Source organism: Anolis carolinensis, chromosome 2, assembly GCF_035594765.1.
Source record: "Anolis carolinensis isolate JA03-04 chromosome 2, rAnoCar3.1.pri, whole genome shotgun sequence".
NCBI classification, from domain to species: Eukaryota; Metazoa; Chordata; class Lepidosauria; order Squamata; family Dactyloidae; genus Anolis; species Anolis carolinensis.
In genome coordinates, this window is record NC_085842.1 from 178,643,595 (window position 1) to 178,665,626 (window position 22,032).

Below are 22,032 nucleotides of genomic sequence, written 5' to 3' on the forward strand. Positions count from 1 at the left end.
CGCCGGCTCTTCAGCTTAGAAATGGAGATGAGCACCAACCCCCAGAGTCAGACACGACTGGACTTAATGTCAGGGGAAAACCTTGACCCTTTACCTTAACTACCACCAATTCCTCAATACTTTATTTCCCATACCACCATACTTTGCCACAGCAACGTGTGGCCGGGCACAGCTAGTATATATATATAGTAAAAAGTATATACATATATATAAACAATAAGAAAAAGTAAAATAATAATAATAAAAAAAAATTTAAAAAATACGGTGACTTCCTTTAATCCTTAGTGGTTAGGGTCCACTTGTTTCCTCTAAAATTGCTCATTGTCCTTCTGACCCTAATGTTTCTCCCATTATTAATAGTCAATTATTTCTTCATTCTTCTGAAGTAATAATAATAATAATAATAATAATAATAATAATAATTTTATTCTTATATCCCGCCCCATCTCCCCGGAGGGACTCGGGGCGGCTTACATGGGGCCATGCCCAGACACGACAGCACAAATCAGATAAAACATTAAACTGAGCAGTAAAACTTCAACATGATTAAAAACAGTCATAAAAGTCAATATAGACAATAATATTAAAATCCCGATTTGGGTCAAAAGATCCAGGCCAAGGTGCAAAGCAATATCAAGTTATCAGGGAGGGATAACTACTAATTCCCAGTCCGTTTGTTTTATGGGGTTTCCTGAGTTCTTTTTAAGAAAAAAAGTTAATTGGTCCATATCTTTAACCTCCCTCACTTTAATTCTCCATGAGTCCAGGTCCGGTGTTTCTTGTGATTTCCATGATTTCACAAAGACAATCCTCTCAGCCGTCGAGAGATATATAAACAGAATGTCTTCGTTTTTTGTCAAAATTAAGTCCTTATCTCCTGTTTCTGAAGTCAACTGGGACAACAGGAGATCATCCATCCAAGTCCCTTTTTTAGGACTCCAACTTTTAGGGTTTGGGTTACAAACAACTTGAAGGCACCTACACATGCACACACATAGATGGTAGGATTGTTGGATGCTGTTAATGGTGGTCGTCTTAACCTGTCCTCTCTCTCTTGCTCTCCTGTTCCAGATCGCTGTGCCCATTGTGCCCTGGCCTGCCTCTTCTGTGAGTTCCTGTCCCTCTGCTCCCTTGCCCTGGAGTGTGGGGGCTGTGGGGGCTGCCTGGAGGCCTGCTGCGCTGGGGGCAGAGGGGAGTCAGGCTGCTGTTGTGGGGAAGCAGCCGATGGAGGGCATTGCCCCTGTGGATTGGGCTGTGGGATGCTTCAAGATTGCTGTGACTCATCTGACTGCTTGGAGATCTGCCTGGAGTGCTGTTCAATCTGCTTCCCAGCCTGACTTCAAGGCCTGGGTTACAAGACCCATAACCTCTTCAAGAGATGGCATTATGTGTGTGCCTGTTCTTTTAAGAACCTCCTCGATGATTAGAAAACATGGCAATGGACTATTGTGTGGAGTGACATCATCCGAGAAGCTCCTCTCTTTAGAAAAACACCTCACAACAATAGAAAAGGGATGTTAGCTTCACCGATATACAGACATAGAGCTGGATATTATTACATTGGGAACTTTGTATCGGCTGGGGAATGGTTCCAAGACTCCCTGCCCCTTATATAACATTTGTGGATGCTCAAATACCATTATAAACAACGACACTGTAAAATGGTAAAATGAAGGTTTGTTTTTGGAATTTATCAAAAATATTTCCATCTATAGATGATTCAATCCATGGGTGCAGAATCCATGGATACAACGATCGTATTGCATTATATGAAGTAAGGCCAGTTTAATAGTCTTTAAAGTAGTTTGATGCCACTTGCCCCCAACTCAGACAATGTGATGTCAAAAGGCTAAGTGACATTCAGCGCTGCAAACAAATTCCACTTGGATCCTGAAATGTCATCCAATTAAAGCTGTTCTGTAACCAAAAGGCCTGTGCCGTTCAACATCCGACTGGCAAAAACATAAAGAAAACAGGGGTGCTCTGTCTTTCTCTCTTTTCTTAGCCGTGATAGAAGAATCTTTATGTTGATGCTGTGATCCTGTCAACAGTTAAAGTATTCTGCATAGCCAATGCCTCAGAGTTATGGAAACACCTTGTCATTTTGCTGTGACAGTGTGTCTTTCATTTAAGCCATTTTTTGCCCAAACTTGATATGCTCCAGAAATGTTGGGTTACAGCTCACATCACTCTGGCCCAAATTACTTTGAACGTGTTGGCTAAGGATGATAGGAGCTGCAGTTCAACACCTCTAAATGATGCTGGATTCGAGAAAGCTATTTTGGACTTAGAGTACATTTACACTGTAGAATTAATATAGTTTGATGTGCCACGTGCTGTGGCTTGATGCTATGAAATCACGGGAGTTATAGTTTTACAAGGTCTTTCACTTTCTCTGCCAGAGGGCTTGTGCCTCACCAAACTACATCTCCAAGGATACCATAGCATTAAGCCTGGCCAGTTAAAGTGGTTTCAAACTGAATTAATTATACAGTGTAGAATCATTTTGAAGTTGTACTCTGATTGCTAATCCTGCAGGCTCCAGGTCAGCATTGCTCATATGGTCATTTTTTTCATATCTGGAAATATATTGTTGTGTTAATTAGAATGATGAACTGTGAAATAAATTAAAAGAGATGAATTGATCCCTTCTGCTGTTTTGATTCTGTGTTTGGCCAAAGTTTTTCCCTCTCCTCTCAGGAACTTTTTGGGTATTCTCACTATGAGCACCTCAGTTTTTCTCAGAGAGGGCTGGTCCTATGCTTACCCATAGAATGGAACAAATATGTCAGGCAGCCGACTTTGAATATAATGAAATGATAGCCAGTTATTAATTTTTACATTGTTACTACATTTTTGTCACGAATCAGAGAAGCATAGAATTGGAAAGTGTCTCATGGGCCATCAAATCTAATATCCTACTCATTGCAGGATCTCCAGCTAGGCATCCCCAGCAGGGAGCTGTCCATCTTCTTTCTGATGACATCCAGAAGAGACCCCACCACCTCTCTGTATAACTGATTCCAATTCTGAAAAAGAAGTTGCTTCTAATGTTCAATTGAATTCTACCCCACTATAATTTCAAACTATTAAGCTTGGTTTTACCCTCCGTGGTAGTAGACAACAAACCTGTCCCCTTCTCTCCGTGACAATCCTTGATGCTTCTGAGGATGCCTGCCATAGATGTGGGCGAAACATCAGGAGAGAATGCTTCTGGAACATGGCCATACAGCTCAGAAAACATACAACAACCCTGTGATCCTGGCCATGAAAGCCTTCAACCTGGGGCTATAACTCTTAGCGAAAGAGGTATGGACATGACATCTTTCCCCAGGGGATTGCTTCTTGCCCTCCTTTAGGGAAACTGGAACTCCCAAGGACCAAAACACTGTAGATAACTCAAAACTGGTTTTATTGTTCACAAAAGGTTATCCCAATAAGCTGGAAGTTTCAAAGGGGTAAAGGAAAATATACATTGCAGTCTTTGGTTGTCTTAAGTCTAAGGAGCTCTGTAGCTGAGAAGCTTTTCCAGGTCCCTCTTTCTCAATGGCTGTGAATGCTGGAGCAATCCTCAGCCTCAGTCCAAATGGCCTATGTTTGAAGACACGGTCTTCCTCTGATGCCAAATAACTGATTTAAAGGCGCTTGAGACTCCTCAACATCGTTCAGGTTGGCCCTGAACATGAAGCATAAGTCTCAAGGATAAGAACCTCAGAATTGGTGCTGAGAGGTAACTTAATCAAGGGCTTTTAGAGCCAAGTCTCTCTCTCACATCCATCTGGTAGAAAGCTTGATGGTGGAATGAAAAAAGGAAACACTGTCCTACTCCAGGAAAAGGTGGAGCCAAACAATTGAGCTGAGAAAGCAATATAACTGGTGCAAACAACATTGATTGTCAGCTATAAATAACCAATCAATCCAACTACATTTACATGGTAAAGGAAAAATCAGGCATGATACAATTCAAATCTTGCAACTTACAGTTTGACGTATTGATGGCGCCACTCGCGCCATCACAGTTTTGTTCTTCACGTCTCCTACCATCCTATATCTTTCTTGAAACCCCCAACATATCTATATAATTCCTAAAATGAAGTGTCCAGAATTGAACACCTTATTCCAGGTCAAGCCTACCTAGCAAACTGTCTTTAAAACCACTGTTTTGGTGCTCCAGCTGTAACTAGCCACTGCTTAGAGATGAGCCCAGAAAAACACTGTGAGCCTCAGATTTCATGGGGAGTGTATCCTCGTCTAGCATAGGTCCCCATTCTCTCATTTGCCTTTGGACTGTCCTGAAACAGCTCTGTTTTGTCTGGATGACATTTCAATGTGTTTGTCCTCACAACAGACATTGTTTCAGTACTGGCAGCACTTCCTTGGAGCAGGATGGAAAGAAGGGACAAAGTTGGGTGCTATCAGCATTCTGGTGGAGCAGCACCCCCAGCCTCTGGATGACCTTTCCAAGTGATTTTGTGTAGATATTAAACAGCATAGCGGACAAAGTGCTGGGAGACTCCATCAGTGGCCAGGATGTCAAACAGGAGTCCCCCAGCATCACATTTGCATAACAGTGTTCCCAAATCCCATCCCAAAGAGGTGGTCAAGAAAGATACAAAAGTTGGTGTTGTAAGCCACTAAGAGCTCCAGCAAAACCAACCATGACACAATCCCTGTCTAATTCCCTGCATAGGTCATCCACCAAGATGTTGTGCTATGGGTTAAACCCTTTGCTGGCTGGATTGCTAACCTGAAGGTTGGGTTGCTGGTTTGAATCCGCGAGATGGGGTGAGCTCCCATCTGTCAGCTCTAGCTTGCGGGGACATGAGAGAAGCTTCATCCCAACAGAATGGTAATATATCCGGGCGTCCCCTAGGCAACGTCTCTGTAGATGGCCAATTCTCTCACACCAGAAGCAACTTACAGTCCATTCTCATGTCGCTTCTGACACGATAAAAATAAATCCACCAAAATGACGAAAACTGCCTCTGTCCCATAGACATTTCACAAGCCAGACTGAAATAAATCTGGATAATGTGTTTCATCCAAAAAAAAACAAAAAAACAACAACCCTGGAGCTGGAATTTCTAGTGAGCAGCTGTTCTACACAAGTGTCAGAACCCACACAGATAAGCAAACCAGGATTGTGGATGAAACTAGGATCAGCAGTGGTTGGCCTACACTCCTACTACTCAACACACTCTGAAACCATCTGGCACATATTTGTTCCCCTCACACCCACAACAGCCTATGTAGACACAAACCCACACACCCCTCTCCGCTCCAGTCTCTCATTTCAATCACAACTTGCAATATTTTTTTTTAACTATAGCACACAGAATCCTCCAGTCAGCATGGCCACTATAGTCCAAAAAAACTACCTTTCTCAACCTTTGTCCCCACTATTGTAATGCCTCCTCTTAAACCAGTTTTTAACAAAGTCAAACAAAACAGAAATGTCAAACATGATCATTTGTAAACAAAATCCAACAGATGCAGACGATTGCTGCCGTCTAGTGGGGAACTGAGGGCATAACATTTTGATAAGGCAAATTCCCAGAGAATACCTTCTTCACATCCCTACCAAAGGGAAATGAACAGCTACAAAGCTGGAGTTTGGAATAGTTACAGACATCTGCCTTGTTCGGCTTATGCACTGCACCAGGAAACCTGGAGCAATGCCACTATGGCGTTTTGATCATCATGCCTTTGCTATACTCCTACTACCCTGTTTCCCCTAAAATAAGACATCCCCAGAAAATAAGACCTAGTAGAAGTTTTGCTGAATTGCTAAATATAAGGCCTCCCCCGAAAGTAAGACCTAGCAAAGGTTTTGTTTGGAAGCATGCCCACCGAACAGAACACCAGAGAATGCAGGATCAGTAAATGTACGTACCATAGAGTGTTGTACATAGAAATAATGGTAGTAACAAGTAATTCTTGATAGGATTCACAGTTTTTCTGGTTATGCTGGTTTGTGATGACTACTGTACAGTATATAATAAATGTTCATTTTTTTTGTTCAACAATAAATGTGAATTCTTCTTCATGGAAAAGTAAGACATCCCCTGAAAATAAGACCTAGAGCATCTTTGGGAGCAAAAATTAATATAAGACGCTGTCTTATTTTCGGGGAAACACGGTAAATGGCTTCAGACACTTGTGTAGGACCTTTGATCCTCACACATTTGGGTCTACAACTCACATCAGCCCACCTACAACCATATTGGGCCCGTTGCTCAAATCGGTGAGAGGTCTAAAAGCTTCTTCACCCCTTGACTGAGGATTTCTTAGCAACTCCATACTGTATGCATGCATTTCCCAGAAACAAATCCCATCAAACACATCAGGGTTCTTTCTGAATAGAGATGCACAGGATTATAGTGCTCATTCATTAATCTCCCCATCTCGCATATGGCAAATATTTTGGAGTGTGTATCTGGGCCAGACTGCTAACTGGGGCTGGCTACAGGGAGCCGGCAACTCCCTGTTGCAACTGCTTCACTGGCTGCCAACATGTTTCTGGGCAAAATTCAAAGTGTTGGCTTTGACTCTCAAAGCCCTATATGGCTCCAGTCCAGATTATCTGAAGGACTGTATCTCCTTCTATGAATCTGCCAGTCATCACCAATCTACTAGGGAGGCCTTCTCTCTGTCCCACCGCCCGCTCAAGTGCGTTTGGTGGAAACACGGGAAAGGATCCTTTCAGTGGCTGCTCCCAGACTGTGGAATGTCCTCCCAAGAGAGACCAGGATGTCCCTATCCCTGCTGGACTTCTGCAAGCAAGTCAAGACTTTTTTCTGGAGGCAGGCATTTAGAGAAAGTTTTAAGCAAAGGCCGGATGGCTATCTGATGGGAGAGCTTTGAGAATTCAAAACGATCTTGACAGACTAGAGAGATGGGCCGAAACTAACAAAATGAAGTTCAACAGGGACAAATGCAAGATACTTCACTTCGGCAGAAAAAATGGAAATCAAAGATACAGAATGGGGGACGCCTGGCTTGACAGCAGTGTGTGCAAAAAAGACCTTGGAGTCCTTGTGGACAACAAGTTAAACATGAGCCAACAATGTGATGCAGCAGCTAAAAAAGCCAACGGGATTCTGGCCTGCATCAATAGGGGAATAGCGTCTAGATCCAGGGAAGTCATGCTCCCCCTCTATTCTGCCTTGGTCAGACCACACCTGGAATACTGCGTCCAATTCTGGGCACCACAGTTGAAGGGAGATGTTGACAAGCTGGAAAGCGTCTAGAGGAGGGCGACTAAAATGATTAAGGGTCTGGAGAACAAGCCCTATGAGGAGCGGCTTAAAAAGCTTTGGCATGTTTAGCCTGCAGAAGAGAAGGCTGAGAGGAGACATGATAGCCATGTACAAATACGTGAAGGGAAGTCATAGGGAGGAGGGAGCAAGCTTGTTTTCTGCTGCCCTGCAGACTAGGACACGGAACAATGGCTTCAAACTACAGGAAAGGAGATTCCACCTGAACATCAGGAAGACCTTTCTCACTGTGAGGGCTGTTCGACAATGGAACTCTCTCCCCCGGGCTGTGGTGGAGGCTCCTTCCTTGGAGGCTTTTAAGCAGAGGCTGGATGGCCATCTGTCGGGGGTGCTTTGAATGCGATTTCCTGCTTCTTGGCAGGGGGTTGGACTGGATGGCCCATGAGGTCTCTTCCAACTCTACTATTCTATGATTCTATGATTTGTTCTTGCATGAAAAATGGGGTTAGACTGGATGGCCCTCGTGATCTCTTCCAACTTTATGATTCTAAGTAGGCCCGGCAAATATGGTTACACTGTAGGCCCGGGCTGTGGGGCAGGCTGGTGAGCAGCCAGCTGCAGCCAGCTGCAACAAATCACTCTGACCAAGAGGTCATGAGTTCGAGGCCAGCTTGGAGCCTGTGTTTGTCTCTGTCTTTGTTCTGTGTTAAGTCATTGAATGTTTGCTTTATATGTGTAATGTGATCTGCCTTGAGTCCCCTTCAGGGTGAGAAGGGCGGAATATAAATACTGTAAATAAATAAATAAATACTGTAAATAACTTCTAGCAATCTTCCGCATTGGCTTTGCTGACTAAGGCTGCTGAGAGTGGCAACACAATAACCCATGACTCCCATTCTTGCCTTAATCCTAACTCAAGATCAGCATTGCTGAAGTAGCAGGAGTGAGCAAACCTCCCTCTCGTTTCATAGTTGTTGCTCTAAGGTAAAGGTAAAGGTTTTCCCCTGACATTAAGTCCAGTCATGTCTGACTCTGAGGGTTGGTGCTCATCTCCATTTCTAAGCCGAAGAGCTGCCGTTGTCCGTAGACATCTCCAAGGTCATGTGGCTGGCATGACTGCATGGAGCGCCATTACCTTCCTGCCAGAGCAGTAGCTATTGATCTACTCACATTTGCATATTTACGAACTGCTAGGTTGGCAGAAGCTGGGGCTAACAGCGGGAGCTCACTCAACTCCCTGGATTCGAACCCCCAACCTTTCGGTCAGCACATTCAGCAGCTCAGCAGTTTAACCCCCTGCGCCACCGGGGACTCCAGTTGTTACTCTAGTTGACAATATTTTTCATTTGTCTTCTGTTTGCTCTCCTACATTTTCTTTCACACTAATTTTCACCTGATTCATATCCACCAAAATTTATTTATTTATTATTTCTGTTTACTGCACACCCAGAAACATGATTATATAGACATTGTGCAATTATTTGAAAATGATAAAATGCTATTTAAAAAGGTACAAAACTTCAAATATCAACATGTTTTTAAAAAGCAAAGACAACTTAATCAAACCTTGATTTTAAAATATTCCAAAACAAGAAATATATAGTTACCGGGGAATATAGAATCAATGTCATTTACTTTTGAGCAAACATAGCTAAAATCTGTGTTTACAAAGAAAAATGAAGCTGATTTCAGTGGGATGTGGGAGGGAAATGACTGGATTTGGGGAGAAATTGCATTCTTCTGCTTACCCAAAGAAAGATTTCCTTGCTCTTAAATGCTTAGTTTAGAAAGAAAGCATAGAGCTGCATTTTAAAAATAGAACATTAATGTGTACTAATAATAAAATATGACCATAGATGATGTCCTTCATTTTAAAGCAATGAAGACACTGAAATAGTTCAAGATATTCTATATCTTATCTCAGTCATTAATCAGAATGCAGTGAAGAAATCATATGATGGCAAGGACTTGGAGGGGCAGCTATGAGCAAACTAGACAGGATCCTCAAGTATAACAATGTATCACTGTTAGGATGCCCCTGGTGGTGCAGTCGGTTAAACCCTTGTGCCAGCAGGACTGCTGACCGATAGGTCAGCAGTTCGAATCCGGAGAGAGTGGGTGAGTAAACCATCAAACATCCAGGCATCCCCTGGGCAACGTCCTTGCAGACAGCCAATTCTCTCACACCAGAAGTGACTTGCAATTTCTCAAGTTGCTCCTGACATTAAAAAAAAACTGTTAGGATACAGTTATGACAATCCACGCAATCATGTTCCCCATTACCATGCATAGTTTAGAAATGTGGATAGTGAAAAAAATTTGAGAGGAAAGAAATCAATTCATTTAAGATGTAGTGGGGAAGAGTTCTGCTGATGCTGTGGAAAGACAAATAAGTGGATCCAAGAGTAAATCAGGTCTGAACTTTCCCTAGAAGTCTGTCCAATAGTGGATTAGACTGCCTGAGTGTGATGGGCTCTTGAGGTTATTAAACAGAGGCTGGATGGCCATCTGTCAGGATTGCTTTGACTGTGCTTTCCATCATGACCAAAGGGGGTTGTATTGAATGGCTCTTGGAGTATCTTCCAACTCTATGATTCTGTGATGCTATAGTTCTGTCCCTTATCTGGAAATCCAAAATTGTCCTACTGGGTGGCTGGGATGGGGACATCTTTGCTTTCTGATGCTTCAGTGTACATAAAACTTGGTTTCATGTTCAAAAGTATTTTTAAAAGATTGTCTAGACTGTGGCTTCTGACACTTTTTCCACTGGTGACCCCTTTTCCCCCCAATAAATTTTTACATGACTCCAGTTGTATAGGTATATAAAATAGTTATAAAATCAAATATTTATTAAAAATTAATCAACAGATTTATGTAAATGGGCCAGGCTTAGAACAGCGGGCTAAATCACTGTGGTGCAGAAAAACCCTGCCGATCGAAAAGTCAGCAGTCGGGGTAAGCAAGAACTCTGGTCTGTTGGAGGTAAGTGTTAATGTTGCAATTAATCAACTTGATTAGCACTGAATGGCTTTGCAGCTTCAAAACATGGCTGATTCCTGCCTGTGGGAATCTTTTGTTGGGTGGTGATTAGCTGGCCCTGATTGTTTCATGTCTGGAATTCCTCTGTCTTCGGAGTGGTGTTCTTTATTTATTGGCCTGATTTTAGAATCTTTTTAATAGTGGTAGCCAGCTTTTGTTCATTTTTATGGTTTCCTCCTTTCTATTGAAATTGTCCACATGCTTGGGGATTTCAATGACTTCGCTATGTAGTCTGACATGGTGGTGATTAGAATGGTTAGAGTTGTTTGTTTTGACCTGAAAAAATTCGGGAATTGTTTAAACCCCTAATCCGCTCCCTTGGCTACGGGCTTAAATATACACACCACTTTCCTGACCGTACAAGCTGTTCAACAGTGCAACTCTCTGCCTCGGAGTGTGGTGGATGCTCCTTCCTTGAAAGCTAGAGACTGGGTGGCCATCTGTCAGGGATACTTTGTGCTTTTCATGCATGGCAGGGGGTTGGACTTGATGACCCATGTGGTCTCTTCCAACTCTATGAGTCTATTATTCTACTTGACTTACTAGTACAGGCATAGGCAAACTTCGGCCCTCCAAGTGTTTTATTTATTTTAATTTTAAGGTGTACTTTAGTTTATCTGTTACTGTAACCTCGTTGGTTTTAATTCTATGTTTTATTAAGCGTGTTTTTATACCATAGGATAATGTTCAGATTTTATAACTGGTGCATGTTTTGTCCATTGATGTACTGTATATTGTTATTGTTTTTATTTGATATTTCTGTGAGCCGCCCCGAGTCCCTTTCGGGGGAGATGGAGGCGGGATATAAATAAACCAAATAAATAAATAAATAATATTTATTTTATTTTATTTACAGTATTTATATTCTGCCCTTCTCACCCCGAAGGGGACTCAGGGTGGATCACATTGTACACATATAAAGCTAACATTCAATACCATATAACATAACAGAGACAGAGACAGACACAGAGGCAATTTAAACCTTCTCCAGCTTCCAACTTCCCCAGGGTATGCTTGATTCCAGCCACAGGGGGAGCAGCTGCTTCATCATCCACTGCGATGGCAACTTCCTCATTCCAACAGCGGCTGGATGATTTTTATGGTGTCATAAATTTGCCTCCCCACATATAAGTGGTACCTAAATTTCCTACTTGATAGATGCAACTATCTTTCGGGTTGCTTAGGTCAGCAACGAGCAGGGGCTATATATATATTCTTTTAATTGTCGGGTGCTCACTCCAACATGGGCTGGCCTCGAACTCATGACCTCTTGGTCAGAGTGATTTATTGCAGCTGGCTGCTAGCTAGCCTGCGCCACAGCCCAGCCCCTTTTCTCTGTGCCCAGTTTATTTTTATACATGTTTTAAATATGCACTTAGGCATCCTTCAAGTGCAACTTTGACCCTGCTGATATAGTTACAAAAAAAAAATACTAATGACTCATCTGAACAATATGGTCAAATATATACAAACTACCGGCTGTTAGGAATTGTGGGAGTTGCAATCCTGGGGAGGGGGGTAGTTTGCCCATGGCTCTGCTAGCAACAGAATCTCTGAAGAGGCCAGCCACAGATGCAGGCGAAACGTCAGAAGAGAATGCTACTGGAACATGGCCATACAGCCCCAATAATTCACAGCAACCCAGTACCCATGATGTACAGTAGAGTCTCACTTATCCAACATTCACTTATCCAACGTTCTGGATTATCCAACGCATTTTTGTAGTCAATGTTTTCAATACATCGTGATACTTTGGTGCTAAATTCGTAAATACAGTAATTACTACATAGCATTACTGCGTATTGAACCACTTTTCCCGTCAAATTTGTTATATAACATGATGTTTTGGTGCTTAATTTATAAAATCATAACCTAATTTGATGTTTAATAGGCTTTTCCTTAATCCCTCCATATTATCCAAGATATTTGCTTATCCAACATTCTGCCGGCTCGTTTATGTTGGATAAGTGAGACTCTACTGTATATACAAACTACCGGCTGTTAGGAATTGGGGAGTTGCAGTCCGAAATACCTGGGGGGCGAAGTTTGCCCATGCCTCTGCTAGCAACAGAATCTCTGATGAGGCCAGCCACAGATGCAGGCGAAACGTCAGGAGAGAATGCTACTGGAACATGGCCATACATACATATATAATATAATTTACAATAATATATATTATTATAATATATTGTATATGCACATAATATTAATAATATTATTTTGTAATACAATATAATACTAATAATACAATATAATAATATTAATTATAAATTATATTTTACATGTAATATTATTAATTATATTACAATATACAGATATAGTACAATATGGTAATTTATTGCCAGTATTGTGCTATGCTAATAATATAATATTGTATGTAAATTTAATTTGTAAGCCGCTCTGAGTCCCCTTCGGGGTGAGAAGGGCGGGATATAAATGTATTAAATAAATAATAATAAAAAATACAGCCCCAAAAGTTCACAGCAACCCTGTACCTATGGGCTGTGGCGCAGGCTGGAGAGCAAGCCAGCTGCAATTAACTGCAATGAATCACTCTGACCAGGAGGTCATGAGTTCGAGGCCCGCTCGGAGCCTATGTTTGTCTTGTCTTTGTTCTATGTTAAAAGGCATTGAATGTTTGCCTATATGTGTAACTAGCTTTGCCCGGCCACGCGCTGCTGTGGCTTATGGGAATCCTTTGTTGGGCAGGTGGAATAGCAGTGAATAGCCTTGCAGTCTCAAAGCCTGGCTGTTTTCTGGAGTAGCTGGAGCTTTTTGTTGTATGAACGTAGAGGCATGGATGAGGGGTTGTGCTGCCAAGTTTAGTGTTTCTGGGATGTGTAGTTTTGTTGTTTTGTCCTAGGCCGAAATTTCATTACCCTTTTATATATATAGACTAGCTGTGCCCGGCCACGCGTTGCTGTGGCGAAGTATGGTGGTATGGGAAATAAAGTATTGAGGAATTGGTGGTAGTTAAGGTAAAGGGTAAAGGTTTCCCCCTGACATTAAGTCCATTATAAATGGGTTATATAGCTGTGTGGAAGGGCCTTGAGTCTACACTGCCATATAATCCAGTGCAAATTAGATTATCTGTGGAAGAGGCCTAAGAGAGGCCTAAGTCTGCCTGTCCCCTGGGCTGAGTTGGTTGCTAGGAGACCAAGTGGGCAGAGATTAGTCCTCTAACTGGCAGCAATTGGATAAAAACAATTATTCATTTCCCTCTAATTAGGACTTTATTTTTCTTTTCTTTTTGTTGTATCAACCTAGAGGCATGGATGATGGATTATGTTGTCAAATTTCGAGGTTGGGGAGCCTGTAGTTTTGTTGTTTTGTTGGTCGCCGTGATGCCATCACTCATTTATATATATAGATAGATAGATGTGATCCGACCTGAGTCCCCTTCGGGGTGAGAAGGGCGGAATATAAATGCTGTAAATAAATAAATAAATAGTCCAACATCCGGGGAGGGGGGGAAAATTCTCCCAAACACTTGTGGTCCTAAGCATTCCTAAACCGGGCTACTCAACGGGCCATGAGTAAAGAGCGCCGCCGGCCGGCCGAGTTGCACGCCAGCGGCGCCTAGAGGCCAACGTCGGCACTGCAGCAGCGGGCCGGACAGAGCGGGAGAAGCAAGGACGGCAGCCTCAGCATCAGCGGGAGAAACAGAGGAGCCCTGCGGATTATCAGCCGCCGCGCCCTCCGATTGGCCGACCCACCTGTCCTTCTTCCCTCTCATCACTTTCGCCGGGCAGGGGGAGGAGGAGGAGGAGGGTAGCCGTCCCCGTTGCCGTGGCTACCACCGATGGTCCCTCCCCGGCTCAAGCGCTGCTATTTCGGGCAGCAGCAGCAGCAGCACCGCCACTGCCACCAAGGTTGCTTCTCTTAACCTCTCCCTCTCTCTCTCCTCTCCTCTTTGCAAGCTCTGCTTGGCCGAGGGTGGCTGGCAGGTAGGCAACTCCAGACGGCGGGGGATTGGGGCAAGTCAGAACAGAGCTGGCGACTGGAGCAGCCCCAGAGGTAAGGGCATCGTCAGGATAAGAAACCAGCCCCTTCCTCCTCCTCCTCTTCCCCTCCCTGCCTGCCTTCCCCAGGCGCCCAGTATCAAAGCTGGCTGGAGGGATGAGCCTTGCTAATAGGATTCTAGCCCCATCCCGCACCGGTCTACTCTGCAGGGGAGGAGATGGGGAAGAGGCCAGGGAAATTCAGGGAAGAGAAGGAGAGGGTGGGGATGGGTGAGGGAGGGCAGGAAGATGAAGGATGGTGTCCAAGGAGACATAGAAGACCTGACAGCCGGGCAGAGGAGGAGTGCGGGTGGCGGGAGGGCGCATGGAGACGGATGGGATGTGACAAGGCCAGCCAGCACGAAGGGTGACTGCTGACGGGATGTGGCAGTCCCTGCGCAGAGGCTCCAGTGGCCCAAGCCCTCTCCCTCCAAGGGGGTGACCAGGCGGGCAGCGGAAGGGGGATTAACCTGAGCAGACCTTTTACTCCAGCAGCAGCAGCATGGCTTTCGCTCAGTCACAGTTGCCGGCGTCTGGACATGGAGCCAGGATAGGGTATCCCAGCCCAAATCCTAGGATTCTTCAATGACAGCCGATATCATCATCTCCAGGGATGGGGAGAGGAAGGGATGTGGTTTCTGGCCTCCCATTTCTATAGCATAACAGTGGGACAGGGTGCCATCTCCCTCCGGCATTCTCATCCTGCTTAGGCCTGAAAATAAATCCCACATTTTCTGCTTTGAACTGGAATATATGGCAGTGTGGACTCAGACAACATAGGGCCCTTCCACACAGCCACATAACCCAGAATATCAAGGCAGAAAATCCCACAATATCTGTGGGACTCAGACAACATAGGGCCCTTCCACACAGCCACATAACCCAGAATATCAAGGCAGAAAATCTCACAATATCTGTGGGACTCAGACAACACACGGCCCTTCTAAACAGCCATATAACCCAGAATATCAAGGCAGAAAATCCCACAATATCTGTGGGACTCAGACAACATAGGGCCCTTCCACACAGCCATATAACCCTGAATATCAAGGCCGAAAATCTCACAATATCTGTGGGACTCAGACAACATAGGGCCCTTCCACACAGCCACATAACCCAGAATATCAAGGCAGAAAATCCCACAATATCTGTGGGACTCAGACAACATAGGGCCCTTCCACACAGCCATATAACCCAGAATATCAAGGCAGAAAATCCCACAATATCTGTGGGACTCAGACAACATAGGGACCTTCCACACAGCCATATAACCCAGAATATCAAGGCAGAAAATCTCACAATATCTGTGGGACTCAGACAACATAGGGCCCTTCCACACAGCCACATAACCCAGAATATCAAGGCAGAAAATCCCACAATATCTGTGGGACTCAGACAACATAGGGCCCTTCCACACAGCCATATAACCCAGAATATCAAGGCAGAAAATCCCACAATATCTGTGGGACTCAGACAACATAGGGACCTTCCACACAGCCATATAACCCAGAATATCAAGGCAGAAAATCTCACAATATCTGTGGGACTCAGACAACATAGGGCCCTTCCACAAAGCCATATAACCCTGAATATCAAGGCAGAAAATCCCACAATATCTGTGGGACTCAGGCAACATAGGGCCCTTCCACACAGCCATATAACCCTGAATATCAAGGCAGAAAATCCCACAATATCTGTGGGACTCAGACAACACAGGGCCCTTCCACACAGCCATATAGCCCAGAATATCAAGGCAGAAAATCCCACAATATCTGTGGGACTCAGACAACATAGTGCCCTTCCACACAGCCACATAACCCAGAATATCAAGGCAGAAAATCTCACAATATCTGTGGGATTCAGACAACATAAGGCCTTTCCACACAGCCATATAACCCAGAATATCAAGGCAGAAAATCCCACAATATCTGTGGGACTCAGACAACATAGGGCCCTTCCACACAGCCACATAACCCAGAATATCAAGGCACAAAATCCCACAATATCTGTGGGATAGGGCCCTTCCACACAGCCATATAACCCAGAATATCAAGGCAGAAAATCCCACAATATCTGTGGGACTCAGACATCATAGGGCCCTTCCACAAAGCCACATAACCCAGAATATCAAGGCAGAAAATCCCACAATATCTGTGGGACTCAGACAACATATTGCCCTTCCACACAGCCATATAACCCAGAATATCAAGGCAGAAAATCCCACAATATCTGCTTTGAACTGCGATATCTGAGTCCACACTGCCATATATTCCAGTTCAAAGCAGACAATGTGGGATTTCCTGCCTTGATATTCTGGGTTATCTGGCTGTGTGGAAGGGCCCCCAGTTCAAAGCAGATATTGTGGGATTTTCTGCCTTGATATAACCCAGAATGGGTTATATGGCTGTGTGGAAGGGCCCTTCGATAAGTGCTGAGGTCAGACTCTCTTCTGGGAATCCCATCTCTCTCCTTCCCCGCCTGTCCTCTGAATATTTCCCTTCACTGCTCTCCAGGTTCCTCCAAAATGTTAGGGTCTTGCAAATACAGTAGAGTCTTGCTTATCCATCGTAAACAGGCCGGCAGAAGATTGGATAAGCGAATATGTTGGATAATAAGGATAGATTAAGGAAAAACTTATTAAACATCAAATTAGGTTATGATTTTACAAATTAAGCACCAAAACATCATGTTATGCAACAAATTTGACAGAAAAAATAGTTCAATACGCAGTAATGCTATGTAGTAATTACTGTATTTACAAATTTAGCACCAAAATATCACAATGTATTGAAAACATTGACTACAAAAATGGGTTGGATAATCCAGAATGTTGGATAAATGAGACTCTACTGTACTACCAGGCGCCCCTCTCCTTTGGTGCGGAAGTCCCAGGGCCTAGTATCAAAGCGATCACATTTCTTCCCCTCCAAAACATTTGCCTCCATAACGGAAACCGGGACCGTGATCTTTCACATGACTCAAGAGAATGAAATCCAAAGGCCTGCAGGAGGTGGTGTCTCTCTGTTTTTGTCTGTGTGATCAGGCCGTGAAAGGGCAGATCAGGCACAGCATTGGTGTGATAAGGAAAGGCCGGGCGGAATCAAAAAAATCTTTTTATAATCATGTTGTCAATTTGTCCTCAGCCTTGTAGCAGCTGTTGTGCAAAGAGAGTTTAGAATCGCTATAGGATTGGTATTGACCGTGTTACTGCAGCACTCGTTGTCAGAAATTCAGAGAGGATTCACAAAAGTTGGTTCCAGATAAGAAAAAAAATGGGCCACGGCAAGTGGGTTTATCTGTATTATGTGAACAGATTGTGCTGGGTTTATTAACAAGCTTTCCATATGCAGCTTTTCTTGTTCCATGAGGTATTATCTGAGGCCCCTTTCACCCAATTGAATAAAATCCCACATTTTTTACTTTGAATATGGCAGTGTAGACTCAGATAACCCATTTCAAAGCAGATATTGTGGGATTTTCTGCCTCGATATTCTGAGTTATATGGCTGTGTGGAAGGGCCCTGAGGCAATCCATCCTAACTTAGAACAAATGGGTAAAATTATATACTGTATTTAAATGGTCCAGCCTGGGCCAGTGTTGTGGTGTGTATATTGAACTGAAGAGGTCTCAGAAATCATTAATTACAGCAGTTTTGTAAGGTAGATTAGGGCCCTTCCACACAGCCCTATGTCCCAGAATATCAAGGCAGAAAATCCCACAATTTCTGCTTTGAACTGAGTTATCTCAGTCTACACTCAGTCTACACTCAGATAATGTGGGATTTTCTGAGATATAGGGCTGTGTGGAAGGACCCTAAGTGTTATTATACCAGCTTTGTCAGTGGAGGAGCACTTACTGTATTCATGCTTTGAGCAAAGTATTTTGAGGATAATAGGTCCATTTTATAGTCACTGTGCTGTGCTCTACCTCTTTCAAAAGGTAGTCTAATAAAAGGTAACACCTTTGTTCCATATTTCTATTCAGTATTGTGACCCGCCTTGAGCCATGGTGAGAGGTGGGTAAGACATAAAATTATTATTATTAATAGGATTGTTCAGAAATTGAATATGACATATAGAAAATACTGACATAAAATTATTTCGTATAATACCACTTAACAGTATTATGTGTTCTTCTCCTATACCACAGTTGTGAATACCTTCCCCTTCCAACCCCTCCTCAGCTCAGTTTATGTAGAAAACTGATTGTTGAAATAAATTGCTAGATCAGTGGTTCCCAACCTTTTTTTGACCAGGGACCACTTTGACCAGGGACCACTCTCCCAACATTAGTACCAAAAGGGTTACAAATCAATAATTGGTCAACTTTAGATTCAGTTTGCTTATTTGGGGTGGATTGGATAGACCACATCATCTCTAGTTTCTGATACAGAACATATGCCATCTAGTAGTCACCATCTGCTTGCCCAAAGAAAGCCATATTTAATAATCGAGAGCAGATGTTTTCTATCCAATGAAATTTTCTGAATCAGCACCTCAAATAATCCCAGGAACAGGCCTAAAAACGAAGACACCAAGGTGACCCTGCTTCCAGATGCCATATATTACAGCTCCGTTCAGGCAGAGGGAGGAGGAGGAGAAGCAGCAATCAGGAGGCTTATTGTCACGCCTTTCATGGGTAGTCAGCCTCTCCCCTCCCAACATGAACATTTCCTCGGCACTATAAGACGGTTTCACGAGACCTCTCGTTGCAACGGTGTAGTAACTGTGAGGCCGCAGACCATATTTTGGTTCTTGCAGACCACTGGCGGTCCGTAGACCACAGGTTGGGAAGCAGTGGGCTAGATAGAGAATTTCTCCCTCCTGACATGCTAGCTTTCAGCATGCAGAAACAAAAGCTTTATCAGTTGTGATTACAAAATTAAAAACAGGATATTTTGAGAGTATCATGGGATGAGTTTGAATAACCTTGATTCAGTGCTCTTCTGCACCAACACATAACTGTTCTTCTGACATTGTCCAGAAAAGCCAAAATAATAGGCCAGTCCTGGTGCTGATGTGCTTTTTTTCCTTACCCTGTCAGTGGAAAGAATCATAGAATCACAGAGTTGGAAGAGACATCGTGGGCTATCCAGTCCAACCCCTGCCAAGAAGAAAGAAAGAGAAAAATATCAAGGCTATACTAGTGTGTGTGGGTCTCTATGTGTGTGGAAATATTTTTCACATGAATAATGCAGTGCTTAGGAAGTGACACTTTCTCAAGCATAGAAACTCCCACTCTGCCAGCCACATTACTCTGCATGTGCCTGAGAAAATTGATACAGTTAGCCCCACACATTTATTGGTGTTCGGAGCACAGAACAAGTTGAGCATAGGATTTCACTGGAAGACCTAAAGCGAGGGTCCCCAGACTAAGGCCTGTAGCCTGGATCCGGCCCCCCAAAGGCAATTTTCCCAGCAGCCCCTTCGCTTGCATCTGACGGGACCCTTGCCATAGGGAAAGAAAGAAAGAAAAAGGAGGGAAAGAAGGAAAGAGCCACAAAAAGAGCAATGAAAACATTGTATTATTATTATTATTATTATTATTATTATTATTATTATTATTATTATTACAGTAGAGTCTTGCTTATCCAATGTAAACGGGCCGGCAGAATGTTGAATAAGTGTATATGTTGGATAATAAGGAGAGATTAAGGAAAAGCCTATTAAACATCAAATTAGGTTATGATTTTACAAATTAAGCACCAAAACATTGTGTTATACAACAAATTTGACAGAAAAAGTAGTTCAGTACACAGTAATGCTATGTAGTAATTACTGTATTTACGAATTTAGCACCAAAATATCACGATGTATTGAAAACATTGACTACAAAAATGGGTTGGATAATCCAGAACATTGGATAAGCGAGTGTTGGATAAGTGAGACTCTACTGTATTATTATTATTATTATTATTATTATTATTATTATTATTATTATTATATAGGACCCTATCACAGCCGCCTACTCTCCAGTGGTAACTATTAGCCACCTACACAACAGCAGCAGGATTGATAGCTACACGTGCCCATCTTTAGGAAGTACTAGCCATTTTGTATCCCTAGGAAACAATTACAGTAGAGTCTCACTTATCCAAGCTAAACGGGCCAGCAGAACCTTGGATAAGTGAATATCTTGGATAATAAGGAGGGATTAAGAAAAAGCCTATTAAACATCAAATTAGGTTATGATTTTACAAATTAAACACCAAAACATCATGTTATACAACAAATCTGACAGAAAAAGTAGTTCAATATGCAGTAATGTTATGTTGTAATTACTGTATTTACGAATTTAGCACCAAAATATCACGATATATTGAAAACATTGACTACAAAAATGCATTGGATAATCCAGAACCTTGGATAAGTGAGTCTTGGATAAGTGAGATTCTACTGTATGTAAAGGAAAAGAAAAACTGGCACACTTTCATCACTTGTTATGACTGGCAGTGACAAATATGAAGCCAGACATTGACTATCTTATTAGCCAAAAGCAGACCCACACTTCCCATTGAAATACTGATAGTTTATGTTGGTTAACATTGTTCTTCATTTTAAACATTGTATTGTTCTTTTGTGTTATTTGCACTACAAATATGATATGTGCAATGTGCATAGGAATTCTTTCATTTTTTTTCTTCAAATTATAGTCCAGCCCCGCAATAGTCTGAGCAACTGTGAACCGGCTCTTGGCTTTAAAAGTTTGAGGACGTCTGGCCTAGAACTTCTTCGATAGAACATTTTAATACTCAATTTTGCAAATGTCAAAGCTATAAATGTGGAGAGCTGATTGTTGCTTTTTCTCCCACTTCTGTGAGGAGCATGTATGGAAACTACTGTGCCACCCTGAAGGATGTATTCAAGTTGCCTTGAGTAGTTCAGGTTGTAAACTAATAAGGCAGCATATACATCTCCCTGGAGCACCCGGAGGCACAGTGGGTTAAACCACTGAGCGCAGTGGGTTAAACTTGCTGACTGAAAGGTAGAAAGTTTGAATCCGGGGAGCGGTGTGAGCTCCCTCTGTTAGCCCCAGCTTCTGCCAACCTAGCAGTTTGAAAACATGCAAATATGAGTAGATCAATAGGTACTGCTTTGGTGGGGAGGTAATGGTGCTTCATGCAATCATGCCGGCTACATGACCTTGGAGGTGTCTATGGACAATGTCGGCTTTTCGGCTAAGAAATGGAGATGAGCACCAACCCCCAGAGTCGGACATGGCTAGACTTAATGTGAGATAATCAATACATCATATATTTTTGAAATACATAAACGAAAAGGTTTTCATGAGATACGTTGTGTCCCCATACATTCTGTTATTATGATTTATGCATTTCTCCATGGGCTCTTCCACACTGCCCTATAACCCAAAATATCAAGGCAGGAAATCCCACAATATCTACTCTGAACTGGGTTATCTGAGTCCACACTCAGATAATGTGGGTTTTTCTGCCTTGATATTCTGGGATATATGGCTGTATGGAAGGGCCTCATGTCTCTTATAGGGGTTGGTTTAACCTCTGGTTTACTAGTAAAACCGAATGACTGTGTTGTGAAATGATGCATGTCTAAAAGGTGTGTCACCAACATGAAGTAGTTGGAAAGCTCTACTCTATTTACTTACTCTTACTAATAGTTACTGTTAGATAAAGGTAAAGGTTTTCCCTTGACATTAAGTCTAGTCGTGACCGACTTTGGGGGTTGGTGCTCATCTCCATTTCTAAGCCGAAGAGCCGGCATTGTCCGTAGACACCTCCAAGGTCATGTGGCCGGCAT

General features: G+C 42.9%; 2 protein-coding genes across 6 annotated transcripts in view; both read left to right on the plus strand.

Moving 5' to 3' along the window:
- The window catches only part of LOC103281835 (myoD family inhibitor domain-containing protein), a 29,398-nt gene extending 26,753 nt beyond the window's left edge, over positions 1–2,645 (plus strand). For both annotated transcript variants that reach the window (XM_062971172.1, XM_062971173.1), the window contains one exon: positions 1,072–2,645. In XM_062971172.1, coding sequence (XP_062827242.1) covers positions 1,072–1,337 — 266 coding nt within the window. In that variant the 3' untranslated portion in view covers positions 1,338–2,645. The remainder of the gene's footprint in view (positions 1–1,071) is intronic.
- Positions 2,646–14,102: 11,457 nt separating this feature from the next.
- LOC103281359 (membrane-associated guanylate kinase, WW and PDZ domain-containing protein 1) overlaps positions 14,103–22,032 on the plus strand; it is a 45,096-nt gene continuing 37,166 nt past the window's right edge. Inside the window, exon 1 of one of the 4 annotated variants that reach the window (XM_062971178.1) lies at positions 14,103–14,273. The gene's annotated coding sequence lies outside the window, so the exon portion shown is untranslated. The remainder of the gene's footprint in view (positions 14,274–22,032) is intronic. The other 3 variants (XM_062971179.1, XM_062971174.1, XM_062971175.1) reach the window with 3 other exon arrangements.